We start from the raw sequence: 14,599 nt of genomic DNA on the forward strand, positions 1-14,599 counted from the left end.
AAAATCTAACAGAAAAGGATAACCAATGGCTTCCACAAATTAGCGTACGCCATTTCGTACGTGTCACAGCCACCACTGAAAACAAAGCAGCTGTCAGTTGTGAAAATGGCGCGGTCTCTAAGCTCCGATTTGACATCACCACGCCGTACAGACAGGCCTTTACAAATCTGAACTCCAGATTAAAATCTATTTCTTAATTTCCAGCTCACTACTCAGCACTCCAACTTTCTTCAATTTAAAATTAGCTTCTCAGAAATACCAGCCAGTCTCAAATTGAAGTGCAAGCTCTCTGGCTATAAATACATCACAAGTATTCTCAAGAAACCAATAAGAGTGTACCATCCATCCGTATATTTATCATAGACTAAAATATAACTTCTTAATTCCAAGTTTCTCCATTTGAATGAAAACAGGAAATGTCACAGAAAATAAAAGGGTGCTGATAGAAGACTTTTCATGCCTGGTGGAGGAGTGTTTTGTCTACAAAGTAAACAGAGTTGAGGCATTTGAATAATGCCAAGAATGAAGAAAACCTGAGTCTTTCCTGAAATGAAGGCAAAAATCCCATTGAAACAGCTAGATTTCCAAAATAGGTCAGTCAGTGAGGGATTGTGACTCAAGCAACAGTAAGTTTTCTTTATTTACCTACCAGAGCCTGCTTAAAGACATAGCAAACTCCACTTTTGAACTTGTACCTACAGGTCAGCCTATAATAAGGATATAATTACATTGGATGCAGCGGGTGAGGTCGCCATGGCATACCTGTGCCGTCCGTTCAGAGCTCTGTCCTGTAAACCGTGACTCCTTCATGCATGTGTGGGAGTTTCGTCATCACGGCTCAGAGCCAGCGAACTCAGAAGGAGGACCAGGTGAAGATAGAAAGCCCTAGGGGCTTTATTCTAAATTCCTAGTTACACATGGGCCAAATGTCGGGAGGTTCAATAAAAACCGGCTGACATTTGGCCCGTGTGTATGGCAGCAGGTCCGACAGAAGCCAGACAAGCATGCTGGAAAACCAGCAGCTGACTGGCTCCCGAGCAGTGTTCTCAACTAATGAATGAGAGTGCTTACTGGAGTGTTCTGGGGGGGGGGGGGGCTATCGCTAGCATACTATGAAATACCTCAGAAAGATGCCCTGAATTGGCGTTGGAACTCCGAGTACAGCGGCTCAGACCGGAGCCATCAGTTATATTTTGTTCAAAACTCTGTGTTGAACGAAAAAAAAAAAAGGCTTGTGGTTGTAAACTCTGTTACACCACTTTTACCTACAGGTCAGCCTATAACAAGGCTTACCTGTAGGTACCTTGAATATCTCCTAAACTTGCAGTTTAGGAGATATTCAGTATATGCACTGCTGCCGACGTCATCGGCGCATGCGCAATGAAGAAACAGGCTGCTGGTGCCTTTTCTTCAGGACTTGTGACGTGCAATGCGTGGGAGTGACATCATCGCGGCTCCGGAGCTGTGAACCTGGAAGTAACTCCATGTACGTGAAGTGCCAACGCCAATTCAGGGCATCGTTCTGAGGTAAGTATTTCATAATATGCTAGTATGTGATGCATACTAGCTCATTATGCCTTTGTCTTGCAGGGTTTGTTTGTTTTTCAGAAGTTTACAACCTCTTTAAGGCAAGTATGTTATCATATGCTAGTATGCAATGCATGCTAGCACATTGTGCCATTGCCTTGCAGAGGATTTTTTTTCTTGGAAAGTCAGCGGTTTACTACTGATTTAAAAGGTAAGGTCACCTCTTCACAAAATACTTTCAACTCCAAATAATCTGGTCACCGCTCCAGAACCCCCTGTACATAGTGGACACGATGCCCCATGTTGCCAGCTGAGAGGGGCTCTGGCTTGTTTGGGATCCTAGTCCCAACCCACCTGCCCTATCCCACCAGGAAGCCGACACTGCACACCGCTAATCACAGGCAGTAAGCCTTATCCCGATCCCCAGATTGGGATGCGTCTCACTACTGCCTTTGATTAGCGGTGTGCAGTTTCCGGCTTCCTGGCGGGATCGGGACTAGGATCCCGAACACGCCCGAGACCATCTCCATTTGCCAGTATACTGGTCTATGCACCGCATAGCACAACCCCAGAGTAAGTATCCATCATGGTGCTCAAAATGGTCACCATCTTTATGCCTGATTTAACTTACCTTGGCCTCGGCCTTTGATGCTTCCCGAGGCTCAAAATCTTGCTAGAATGCACTCCAGCCCATTACAAGGAAGCATTCTCCGTTTTTTGAGTACCCAGCTATCCCAGAAGGCAGAGTGATGACACCTGTACCTTCTGGACGCATCAGAGGCCAGGACAAGGTAAGTCTTTTTTGCTTTCTATGTGCCCTGTACACACCATGAATGTGTAGAAAAACACAGCTCAACAGACATGGTGTAAAGAAGCCCTAAAAACCACAATTTTCACATAAAGACTTTCACACATATCACAATACAAACACACTCTATGAGACCTGGTCACACATTTACAGGAAGCCTGGGAGCAGCTGAAGCTACAACCTGCAGGCATTTAGCAATGCAAACTAATATGACTGAGGCTAGTTATCTCTTGGGAATGTCTATACCTCATTCCACTATCTAATTATCCTACAATGGTGTCCTAATGAATTGGATATCACATATGGATAGCTAATCTTTTTCATTTAAATAGAAAATAGAATGGTTAAAACCAGACCAGAATTTTTCTTTGTCCTACTGAGAAAATTGCCACTCACTTCCAACCCCAAAGACAACTGAAACAGGTCACCTCTCACAAAGTTGTCACTGAAGCAAGTTGCCCTCAGCCTCTGTTCTGAGGACAGCTATTAAAATTTGGATTTTCCACAATTTTTGGCCTTAGGTAAAAATGGCCTCCAGAACAGATAGCAACAGTGAATCTCATGCCCTGACAGGAATTCAAAAAGCCTATGCAAATATTGACTTTCCGATGGCTCATTTACAAGGGTGCCCATTATTGTCCCCCCTCTGAAAAGCAATTTACAATGGAAACATTTGACAAGCAGCTTGGAGGGGATAAGTCCCCTCCTCACCGCAAGCCTGCCACACTATGCTGCAATGGGCTGAAATCGCACTGGACCGCAGCAAAAAGCAAAAGGGCACTACTTTACAAAACAGAGCAACTAGATCACATGGTACTTCTGTACCACGCAGTACGGTGCAGGCAAACAGACGACGGCGACCTGCATTTTGGGTGTCATTGCACTAACACCCACTGCAGATTGCAAACGCAGTGCATTTTGAACACGGTGCAGGAAACCTGCATTCTAGTGTGAACTAAGGGTTCCTGTGTGGTAAGAAGTTTGAAAAAGCCTGCTGCCTATAGGCTTCCTTCAGTCTACGCTTCCTCTACAAAACAGCTCTCTAGAGTCACCTCATGAGCAACACATCTAACCTCTTAAAGCGGGGGTTCACCCTATTAATAAAAAAAATATATATATTTTTTCCTCTAGCATAAAATGAGGCATAGTAGCGCGAGCTACAGTATGCCTGTCTTTATTTTTTTAGCCCCGTACTCGCTGTGCAATCGTAGAGACAAGATTCCGACTCCCCTCGGGGAATGGGCGTTCCTATGGAGAGGGAAGGTGATTGACGGCCGGCTCTGGCACGTCACGCTTCTCCGGAAATAGCCGAAATAGGACTTGGCGCTTCACGGCGCCTGCGCATAGTCTGTGCGCAGGCGCCGTATAGCGCCGTGAAGAGCCGAGACCTGTTCCGGCTGTCTTCGGGGAGCGTGACGTGCCAGAGCCGGCCGTCAATCACCTTCCCTCTCCATAGGAACACCCATTCCCCGCGGGGAGTCGGAATCTTGTCTCTACGATTGCACAGTGAGTACGGGGCTAAAAAAATAAAGACAGGCATACTGTAGCTCGCGCTACTATGCCTCATTTTATGCTAAAATGTTGTCATGGAGGGTGAACCACCGCTTTAACAAAAAACATTTTATATGCATAAACACAACACAATCACACAATATTACCAAAAGTATTGTGACACCTGCCTTTACATGAACTTTAATGGTATCCCACCAGTCTTAGTCCGTAGGGTTCAATATTGAGTTGGCCTACCCTTTGCAGCTATAACAGTTTCAACTCTTCTGGGAAGGCTGTTCACAAGGTTTAGGAATGTGTCTATGGGAATGGTTGACCATTCTTTCAGAATTTGTGAGGCCAGGCACTGATGAAAAGGCCTGGCTTGCAGGCTCCGCTCTAATTCATCCCAGATGTTTTCAGGTTGAGGTCAGGACATTGTGCAGGCCAGTCCATGCCTTTATGGACCTTGCTTGTGCCCAATCATGAGGGAACAGGAAGGGGCCATCACCAAACTGTTCCCACAAAGTTGGCAGCATGAAATTGTCTCAGTATGCTTACGCACTAGGTGTTCCCTTCACTGAAATGAAGGGGCCAGGGCCAAGCCCAACCCCTGAAAAACAACCCCACACCATAATCTCCCCTCCACCAAATGATTTGGATCAGTGCACAAAGCAATGTCCATAAAGACATGGATGAGCGCGTTTGGGGTGGCAGAACTTGACTGGTCTGCACAAAGTCTAAACCTCAACACCTTTGGGATGAATTAGACCTGTGACAGCAAGCCAGGCCTTCTCGTGCCTGACCTCATAAATGTGCTTCTGAAAGAATGGTCAAACATTCCCATAGACACACTCCTAAACCTTGTGGACAGCCTTCTCAAAAGAGTTGAAACTTATATCTTATAACTTATATCTGCAAAGGGTCGGTCAACTCAATATTGAACTTAACGGTCTAAGAGTGGGATACCCTTAAAGTTCATGTGCGTGTAAAGGCAAGTGGGGGTTATTTACGAAAGGCAAATCCACTTTGCAGTACAAGTGCACTTGAAAAAGTGCAGTCGCTGTAGATCTGAGGGGAAGATCTGCAGATTTTATCATCCAATCATGTGCAAGCAAAAATGTTGTTTTTTTATTTGCATTGCATGTTCCCCCCAGATCTACAGCGACTGCACTTGTAGTGCAAAGTGCATTTGCCTTTCGTAAATAATCCCCAAGTGTCTCAATACTTTTGGTAATATAGTGTATATTCACACACAAAACATTTTTTGCATGACAAAAATGGCAAGAACTACTGCATTATATACCGAACCACAGAAATAAAATTATAAAAACTTTTGATAATGCTATTCCACAAACCGCCAGACGTAATTAAAGAGGACGGAAAGCACATTAGGAGGAATTAGCCGTTTAATTGCTAATAGCGCCTGCAGCAGATTGCGATAGTGCCAATCACAAAGTCAGGACTAAATAGGATTGTCTGAGGGTCACCAACATCCCAGATTAAGCTCTAAAATGTAACCTGCGGCAACACAACTGTCACAATGGTTTTAGAACTAGTTTAGACTAAAGTCGAGGTGACAGGATGCTGGCAGATTACAAAGACTGATTGGCTCCTTTCACACTCTTATATGAAATGATGTTTATCTACAAGGGACATGTATATAAAGAATAGAGAGGAGCAGAAGAATGTGGTCATGTTTTGGTGATCAGTAAACACACACATGGTGGGGGCACAACGAAGAAGGAATGGCTGCTCCGATTAGTAACATCCAGTCAGCTCACTTCCTCTCCAATGAGTCACAGAAGAAAGCTTTACCAGAATTCAGCAATTAGGGGCTACAAGCCTTGTATTCACTGGGGCCCAGGCCAGGATGGATGTGTTACAGACCTCGTACATAATCTGCCAGGAAATCAGTGCCAAGCACACAGCCACCCCACTAAGGACCCTCAGATGTCTTTTGTCTGAAGGAAAGAAGGGCCAAACATATAGAACTGTACTGGAGGACTACACAAAACCTACATTAAATCAGAGACAAAGGGCCATACATAGAAATGGGTATTGCAGAACCATACATCAAATCAAGATGCCATGCACATAAATCTGTATATAAAACAAACATTAAATCTCAAACAAAGGCTCATACACATAAAGTGTATTGAAGAACAATAAAAAACATACAAGCTCTAATGAGCAGGGCCCTCTGATTCCTCTTGTACCAAATTGTAATGTAACTGTACTGTCTGCCCTCATGTTGTTCAGCGCTGCGCAAACTGTTGGCCCTATATAAATCCTGTATAATAATAATAATACAATAAATCCAAACAAAAGGCACACACACAGCTGTATGGGAGAACTATATGAAAAATATATTAACCCCAAATCAAAGGCTCACACACATACGGCTGTATTGGAGAACTATATAACATAAACATTAAATCTGAAACAAAGGCTCATAAACAAAGTTGTATTGGAGGTGCCATAAGAAACATACATTCAACCCAAATCAAAGGCTCATACACATATATAACTGTATTGGAGAACTAAACAAAAAATGTGTTAAATCTGACACAGAGGACCGCTGATATAAATCTGTATTGGAGAACTATACAACAGATATGCATTGGAGATACAAAAGATACATCAGAATCAAAAACAGTTATAAACGGTATACAGAACACATATGAACCTGAATTTAAAGGGCCAAAACACGTACAGCTGTATTAAAAGGACTACAGTACAACCGTGGTTTGAGAGCGTTTTGCAAGACAAGCTAACAGTTTTTAAATAACTTTTGACTTGATATACAAGTAGCATGTCACAACTGGGTATAAAAGAGGCGCCTGTAAGTGTAGCAATATGGTTACATTTAATGAGGGTACAGTAAAACCTTGGTTTGCGAGCATAATTCGTTCCAGAAACATGCTTGTAATCCAAAGCACTTGTATATCAAAGCATTTTTTTACAGGGTATAAAAAGAGAAGAGAGGTGCCTCTAAGTGTAGCAATAAGTTGCTAAATGTTGTACCTTCATTAAATGTAACCATATTGCTACACTTAAGGGGTCCCTCTCTTATTTTTTATACTCAGTTGTGACATGACGCTACTCTTAGATCAAGACATCGCTTGTATATCAAGGCAAAATTTATTAAAACATTTTGCTTGTCTTGCAAAACGCTCTCAAACCAAGGTTTTACTGTACAACATTTATTAACATATTGCTACACTTAGAGGCGCCTCTCTTCTCTTTTATCACTGTAGCTCCTGCTGGATTTGCTTCTAATCCCCTTGTGGAGGCCGCCATTTGTGGATGGACATTTTATAGTTACGCAACCTATCACATTGCTATAATCTTTTTATACGGACTATAAACTGAAGGACTTATGAATAAATGGTTGTGGAACAAATCATCTGAGTTTCCATTATTTCTTATGGGGAAATTCGCTTTGATACAAGTGCTTTGGATTACAAGCATGCTTCCGGAATGAATTATGCTTGCAATCCAAGGTTTTACTGTATATGAAAAACATACATAGATTTATTGTAAAGTTTACAGGACTATAAATACAGAAATAAAAAATAAGGGGCCATAAACAAAGTTGTATTGGAGGACTACATTATACAAACATTAAATCAGTGCCAAAGGGGCATACAAATACATCTGTATTGGAGGTCTATACAAAACAAACATAGAGGGTATTAATGCACATGGATGTCAAAATCTCTGCGTTCAGATCCGTAAATCCAATCGCTCTTTTAGGTATGGTACTGTATGTGTACCCCGCTGCGTTTACATCCGTAAAATCAAAACAGAAAAGTATGCGTCCACGGTCAGCAGATCACGTGTGTAGGAATTTAAAGCCATGCGCTTGCATCCACGTGTAAAATTGAGTTCGAGGAATGGAAGATCAATATTGCAGATCTGTAGATTTAGGTGTCTAAGCATGTGATTACGGAAGCACTTTGCTGAACAATACATGTAGGGTTTTTTGGGGGATTTTTTTTTTTTTTTATTAGGCATGATCTTGATGCCAATCTCTGCCAGTGATATCCTGTATAGATATTAATATAATAATTACAGCCATGAAACAAAGGATCACACACACATTGGAGAACCATTATAAAACTATATAAAATCTGACTGCAGAGGATCACACACATGCATCCGTATTAGAGAAGTATACAATGGTGAGTGTATGGATATGAAGTGGGGGTATACAGTGTGTACAATGAGGTTGTAGGCCAGGCCGCTGGTGATCTGAGATAGGACTGTCAGCACACACACTGTACACACAGACTACACTGTACACACAATGCTTTTGATGTGTTTGTACAAGGACCATTTCACACTTTCAAACAAGTAACTGTCTCTATTCCTCCATGGCAGTTTACTGTTACATGTCCACAGGGGAAGTTACTGGAGCAGCTGTCTGGGGCGACCAATCAGCTTCTCCCTTCACCTTGTGCGGTTGAGCGTTGAAAATGAAAGCTAGAAGCCGATTGGTTGCCATGCCTTAGTAGATGTGATGGGGTGAATAGGGGTCCCTGGCAGTGTGGACTGTAAGGCCAGGTCTAGGGAGTGTGATCGGTGTCAGTATAGAGATCAGTGATGTGTGCTGTCAGTGATTTCCCCATCTGTCAGATGACATAACAGTGATCCATTGTGTGCAGTGGCCCCCTGTAGACGTGTATGGGAGGGAGGGGGGCTTGGGGGGGAACGTGCCAGTCCCAGGACTGACCGCTCCGATCATAGCGGCGAGCACTTACCTGCGCTAAAAGTGTTTAATCCGGATCCGTAATCCGAGATCATCCTCCCCCACATACCTGCGGGGGGCGTCACAGCGGCCGTGGGAGAAGCGGAGTATAGATCCGGGGCTTGGGGGGCGGCCTGTGAACGGGGAGCTAAACGAGCGATCACTGATCCAGACTGATCTCAGGATCCCAGGCTCGGGGTCCCCCCGGAGAATCCTTCACAAGTACACATCTCCTCCTCGAGGATCAGGCGGTGGGTGTCGGTGGTGTCAGGCCGGGATGCTGTGTGTGATCCTGGCCGGAGTGTGGGCTGGAGAGCTGAGGAGGGGGAGGAGCCAAGGCGGAGAGCACAGCACAGACTCACTGACACCTTCCCTGGAGGAAGACTGCATGGACAGGCCTGGGATACACACTATACAATCTCATTGGACAGGCCTGCCTGGGATACACACTATACAATCTGATTGGTCAAACACCCTCTATGCTGCCTATACACACTTCTTTTATATATATATTATATAGTCTTTATTTTTATTTTTTTCATATTTATAGAATAACATACATACATAAATAAAATATATATATCCAAGCTTCCATAAAAGGTAAACAAAAAAAACATTTTCCACTGCTTACCATTTCATTCTATTACCTTTATTCCACCCCCCATTCCTCTATCCTTGTGCAGGGTCAACCTATACACACTTCACTTCCAATCAAATAGACAACCAATCTTATATGCATGGCTTTTCTTTCCTTCTTATCAATCTAGTCCCAAATTACATCAGATTCGATCAAACTGAGTCGATCAGCCAGGGTGGAAAATTATTGATCAATCTGGAACACCGAGATGCTTTGTTCATGAATTTGATCAGATTTCCATTGATCAGATTCTAAAGTTGCAGGGTGAAAATAGAGAAGCCATCAATAACTTCTGATCATATCCCCCAACTATCAAATGTGTGTGTGTGTCATGTCCATTGAATAGATTGGCAAGAAAGACACCTGCATCACAAGAAAACGAAGGCTAGGTTCACATCTATGCATTGATGCATTTTGGGGCACAGTAAGCATTTTTTTTGGGTGCGTTATTTTTTTTTGGGTGCGTTTTTTGGGAAGTGTTGATGTTGCTAGGAGGAGGTGACTGTTGTCACGCAGGAAAACACACCATGCATTTTTGATGCAATTCTATAGTGCCAAAAACGCATGCAAAGAGGTCCCTGCACCTCTCTAAAAAAAACACATGGAAGGAAACTGCATGGATGTGAAAAGGACCCTTAGGAAATAAGGTTAAATGGATTGTAGTGCATTTCTATGGATCTGCAAATGCACTAAAAAACTGAGAACTGAATTCAAATGCTTACCATAATTTCCTGACAAGCTCCATGGCAGCACAGCTATGTGAGGCCCCACCCACCCACTACATAATCCGGACTTAAAGGGGAGTTCCAGACTTTTTTTATGTTTATTAAAAGTCAGCCGCTACAAAAAGTGTAGCTGCTGGCTTTTAATAAACAGACACTAACCTGCTCCACGGTTCCAGCGACGCGCCGGCCGGGCCTCCGCTCCTCTCCCCCCCTCTCCGGCCGGCGTCTTCATTCCAAGTGTGGGCACCCGGCTGTCACAGCTTTCGGCTTCACGGCCGGGCACCCACTGCGCATGCGCGAGCGTCACTGTGCCGTCCGATTGGAGAGGCGCTCGCCTACAGGGAGGGGCTGCAGTAAGGCGATTAAGATATTCGCCTTACCAGCCCCTCGGCGGAAGGAGGAAGTGGGACAGGAAGTCCCACTCCCCCCCCCAAAAAAATGCATGCCAAATGTGGCATGTAAGGGGGCGAGGAGTGGATTAAGCGGAAGTTCCATTTTTGGGTGGAACTCCTGATGGGTTTTACTTCCTCTTTAGCCCGTTAATGAATTGTCATTCAAAGTGTGACAGCGCTGAAAGCTGAAAATTGGCTTGGGCAGGAAGGTGCGTAAGTGCCTGGTATGGAAGTGGTTAACCACGACTCTCTGAATTCTGTCTTTTAGCCAGTTTTCTATCCATTTACAAATTGATCTTTCCAATCCTGTAGACTTTACCTTACACATGAGCCGTGTGTGCAGGAACTGTATCGGATGCTTTTGCAAAATCCAAGTATACCACATTCACCGCCACGCCTCTGTCCAAGGTTTTGCTTACCTCTTCATAAAAGGAAATCAGGCTTGTCTGACAACTTCTGTCTTTCATGAATCCATGTTGTCTGTTGCTTAAATAGTTTTTTTTCCAGCAAGAACACAGCTGGTCTTTTATTAATCTCTCCAGTATCTTCCCAACTAATAGAAGTTAAACTAACAGGTCTATAGTTACTTGGTAAATACTGTGTTCCCTTTTTAAATATGGGCACCACATTGGCCCTGTGCCAAACTATTGGTACTATTCCTGTCATTAACGAGTCCCTAAAAATGAGATACAATGGCTTTGAAATTACAGAGCTCAATTCTTTTAGGATCCGTGAGTGGATGCCATCAGGACCAGGTGCTTTATCCACCTTTATTCTGTCTAAATATTTCTGGCAGGGCCGGCCCTATGATGAGACCAGGTAGTACCATGGGTACCGGGCAGCACTTTTAGGGGGGCAGCATACTGATGCCCGCCAGCCCGTTTCGCCAGTTCCGCTACCCAAATAAAATTGATGTCCTTTTTTTCCCACAAATAGAACTTTCTTTTGGTGATATTTGATCACCTCTGCGTTTTTTATTTTTTGTGCTATAAATATATATATTTTTTAACTTTTTGCTATTATAAATATCCCCAAAATTTAGAAAAATAAACTATTTTCTTCAGTTTAGGCCAATATGTATTCTTCTACATATTTTTGGTACCAAAATAAACACAATTAGCGTACATTGATTAGTTTGCGCAAAAGACATTGTGGCCGCCGGCAATTCACAGGTCCCTTTATACTCCTGGATACATGTATAGAGCCCTGAAATGTCCTTTTATACGCCTATATGCATGTATAGAGCCATGACAGGCCCTCGTTATACTCCTTTATACATGTATAGAGCCATGACAGGTCCTCTTTATACTCCTATATACATTTATAGAGCCATGGCAGGTCCTCTTTATATTCCTTTACATGTAAAGAGTCTTGACAGGTCCTCTATATACATGTATAGAGCCATGACAGGTCCTCTTTATACATGTATAGAGCCATGACAGGTTCTCTTTATACATCTATAGAGCCATGACAGGCCCTCGTTATACTCCTTTACACATGTATAGAGCCATGTCAAGTACTCTTCATAGTCCTATATACATTTATAGAGCCATGACAGGTCCTCTTGCTATTCCTTTACATATAAAGAGTAATGACAGGTCCTCTATATACATGTATAGAGCCATGACAGGTCCTCTTTATACTCCTATACATGTATAGAGCCATGACAGGTCCTCTTTATACTCCTTTATACATGTATAGAGCCATGACGGGTCCCCTTTAGTTATCATGATATAAAATAATGAATGTGGGGGCCTTTTGGTTGGCATGATTTTTTTTCTGGGGGGGGGGGGGCAGCATTTAATTCTTGGTCCCAGGCAGCACAATGTCTTGGGCCGCCACTGATTTCTGGACACATTAATGTTGAGCCATTGTTGATCATTTGGGGCTGTGTCACTACCACCCCCATTATGGACATGAGCTCCCCCATGCTCCTTTTTCTGCACAGAGCTGAAGAAAGTATTTATTTAATTTGCCATCTCTTTGTCCCCAGTCACCCACTCTAGATCAGACTTGAACGATTTTCTATTTATATATTTGAAGAATTTTTGGGGGTTTGTCCTACTATCTTTTGCAATCTGTCATTCGTTTTGAATTTTTGCATCCTTAATTTCCTTTTTACATATTCTGTTATATTCTTTGTAACATTTAAACGAAGATTCATTCCTTCAAGTCATGTTAAATAAACTGTAGTGTGTTTCTACAAAGATAAAAAACAGGGCTGAAAAATACATTGGTCAGAACCTAGCCTTAAAGCAATTTAAAAAAAGATCTGTTCGTGGGAGAGAAGGGTCTGGATCCAGATACAATGGGCCAGATCCACATACATTTGCATCAGCGCAGCGTATCAGAGATACGCTACGCCGCCGTACCTTACTTGGCGTATATTCAAATCCTCAGCGAGTTCGCGCCTTAAGTTACAGCGGCGTAGTGTATTTCTGGCGGCGGATTTCGAATTGGGCGGGTTGGGGGCGGGTTTCATTTAAATGAAGCGCGTCCCCGCGCAGATTGAACTGCGCATGCTCCGTTTTAAAATTTCCCGCCGTGCTTTGCGCCAAATGACGTCGCAACAACGTCATTTTTTTAACTTAGACGCGAGTTACGTCCATCCCTATTCACGGACAACTTACGAAAAAAAAAAAAATTCAAATTTTAACGCAGGAACGACGGCCATACTTAACATGGCAAGTCTATCTATACGCCGCAAAATACCAGCTTTAACTATACGCCGGAAAAAAGGAAAATTTATTATCATACTTACCGTAATTTTCCTTTCCTGATGGACTCCATGGCAGCCTACGTGTGGGTTAATCCCGCCTCCTCTCCATTGATAGGACCCCATACCCATAAAGGTTTACTCACCGCCCAGTACTGGTGTTCCGTAACTATCCCGACTCCATAATTTCAGGGTGGGAACTCCGTCTGCCATGGAGTCCATCAGGAAAGGAAAATTACGGTAAGTATGATAATAAATTTTCCTTTTTCCTGACTGACTCCATGGCAGCCTACGCGTGGGAAATAACTAGCCAGACCACACGGGTGGGTATGCTGAACAAAAAATAAATTTTAATTTGTCCCGTCAACTGACAAAACTGATAAACCAAAATTCACAGAGGAAAGAGATGCAGGCTCAACACAGTAATGGGACATAAAGGTATGTATAGAAGACCAAGAGGCCGCTCTGCAGATGACATCTGGAGCCACGTGACGAGCTGCCGCCCAGGATGCGGAGGAGCCAAGCCCTTCGCCCTATAAGCCTGCTGTATTGTCTGAACGATCCAGGCCGCGATTGTTCTGGCAGAAGCCTTTTTCCCCTTGTTACTGCCTGAGTGCAGGATAAACAAATGATCGGAACGTCTAAAGGGGGACGTCATCTGGATGTATTCAGAAAGGATCTTGCCCATGTCTAGAGGGTGAGTTTCATTGGAATCCGAAGACCTGAAAGTAGGGAGGACAACTTCTTGATTCTCATGAAAGACAGAAGAAACTTTCGGATTTGAACCCAGCATGGGTATCAAAACCACCCGATCCGGGAAGAAGGTAAGGAATGGCTCTTTGTGACCAAGAGACCCGATCTCCGACACTCTTTTGGCCGAGGTGATAGCGACCAAGAATGCCACTTTAGCTGAAAAGTCCTTTATAGAGGACGGGGAAGGCCCCGACGTACTGAGCCCACTCAGAAAATCCAGGACTAGTGGGAGATCCCACTTGGGAAATCTTGGCTTCCTTTGAGGTCTCAACCTTGATGCCCCTCGAAAGAATTGTTTGACTAGTGGGTGTACTGCCCACGAAATTCCAGAGAAGGCCGACAGAGCCGAGATTTGAACTCTCAATGAACTTACGGATAGGGGAAGATCTAACCCCGTTTGGAGAAAACTCAATACATCTTGGATTTCTGGATTCCTAAAGGACCTGCCTGAGACCGTAGAGAATTCTACAAATTTAGCCCAAATTCTTCCGTAGACTTTATTCGTGCTTGCCCTTCTCGAGCTCATCAGCGTGGAGATCACCCCAGAGGCGCAACCAAGGGATTCCAGCCTCTCCCTCTCAAGAACCAGACCGTCAGTTTCATCAGAGCCGGACAGGGGTGTAGGAGTGAACCCTGAGAGAGAAGGTCCGGTCTGACTGGTAGAGGTACTGGGTCCCGATAGCTCAGTTGGACCAGGAGAGGGAACCATGGCCTGTTCGGCCAGTAGGGAGCCACTAGTGTCACCTCGACCTCTTCTGCTTGAAGTCTCTGTAGAAATCTCAGTATTACTGGGATCGGGG

General features: G+C 43.8%; 1 protein-coding gene across 1 annotated transcript in view; it reads right to left on the reverse strand.

Annotated features, from left to right (window-relative positions):
- Nucleotides 1-8,925, reverse strand: part of CEP85L (centrosomal protein 85 like) — a 198,250-nt gene extending 189,325 nt beyond the window's left edge. Inside the window, exon 1 of the mRNA XM_040350312.1 lies at nucleotides 8,590-8,925. Coding sequence (XP_040206246.1) covers nucleotides 8,590-8,644 — 55 coding nt within the window. The 5' untranslated portion in view covers nucleotides 8,645-8,925. The remainder of the gene's footprint in view (nucleotides 1-8,589) is intronic.
- Nucleotides 8,926-14,599: the final 5,674 nt, after the last annotated feature.

This window comes from Rana temporaria, chromosome 4 (assembly GCF_905171775.1).
Source record: "Rana temporaria chromosome 4, aRanTem1.1, whole genome shotgun sequence".
NCBI classification, from domain to species: domain Eukaryota; kingdom Metazoa; phylum Chordata; class Amphibia; order Anura; family Ranidae; genus Rana; species Rana temporaria.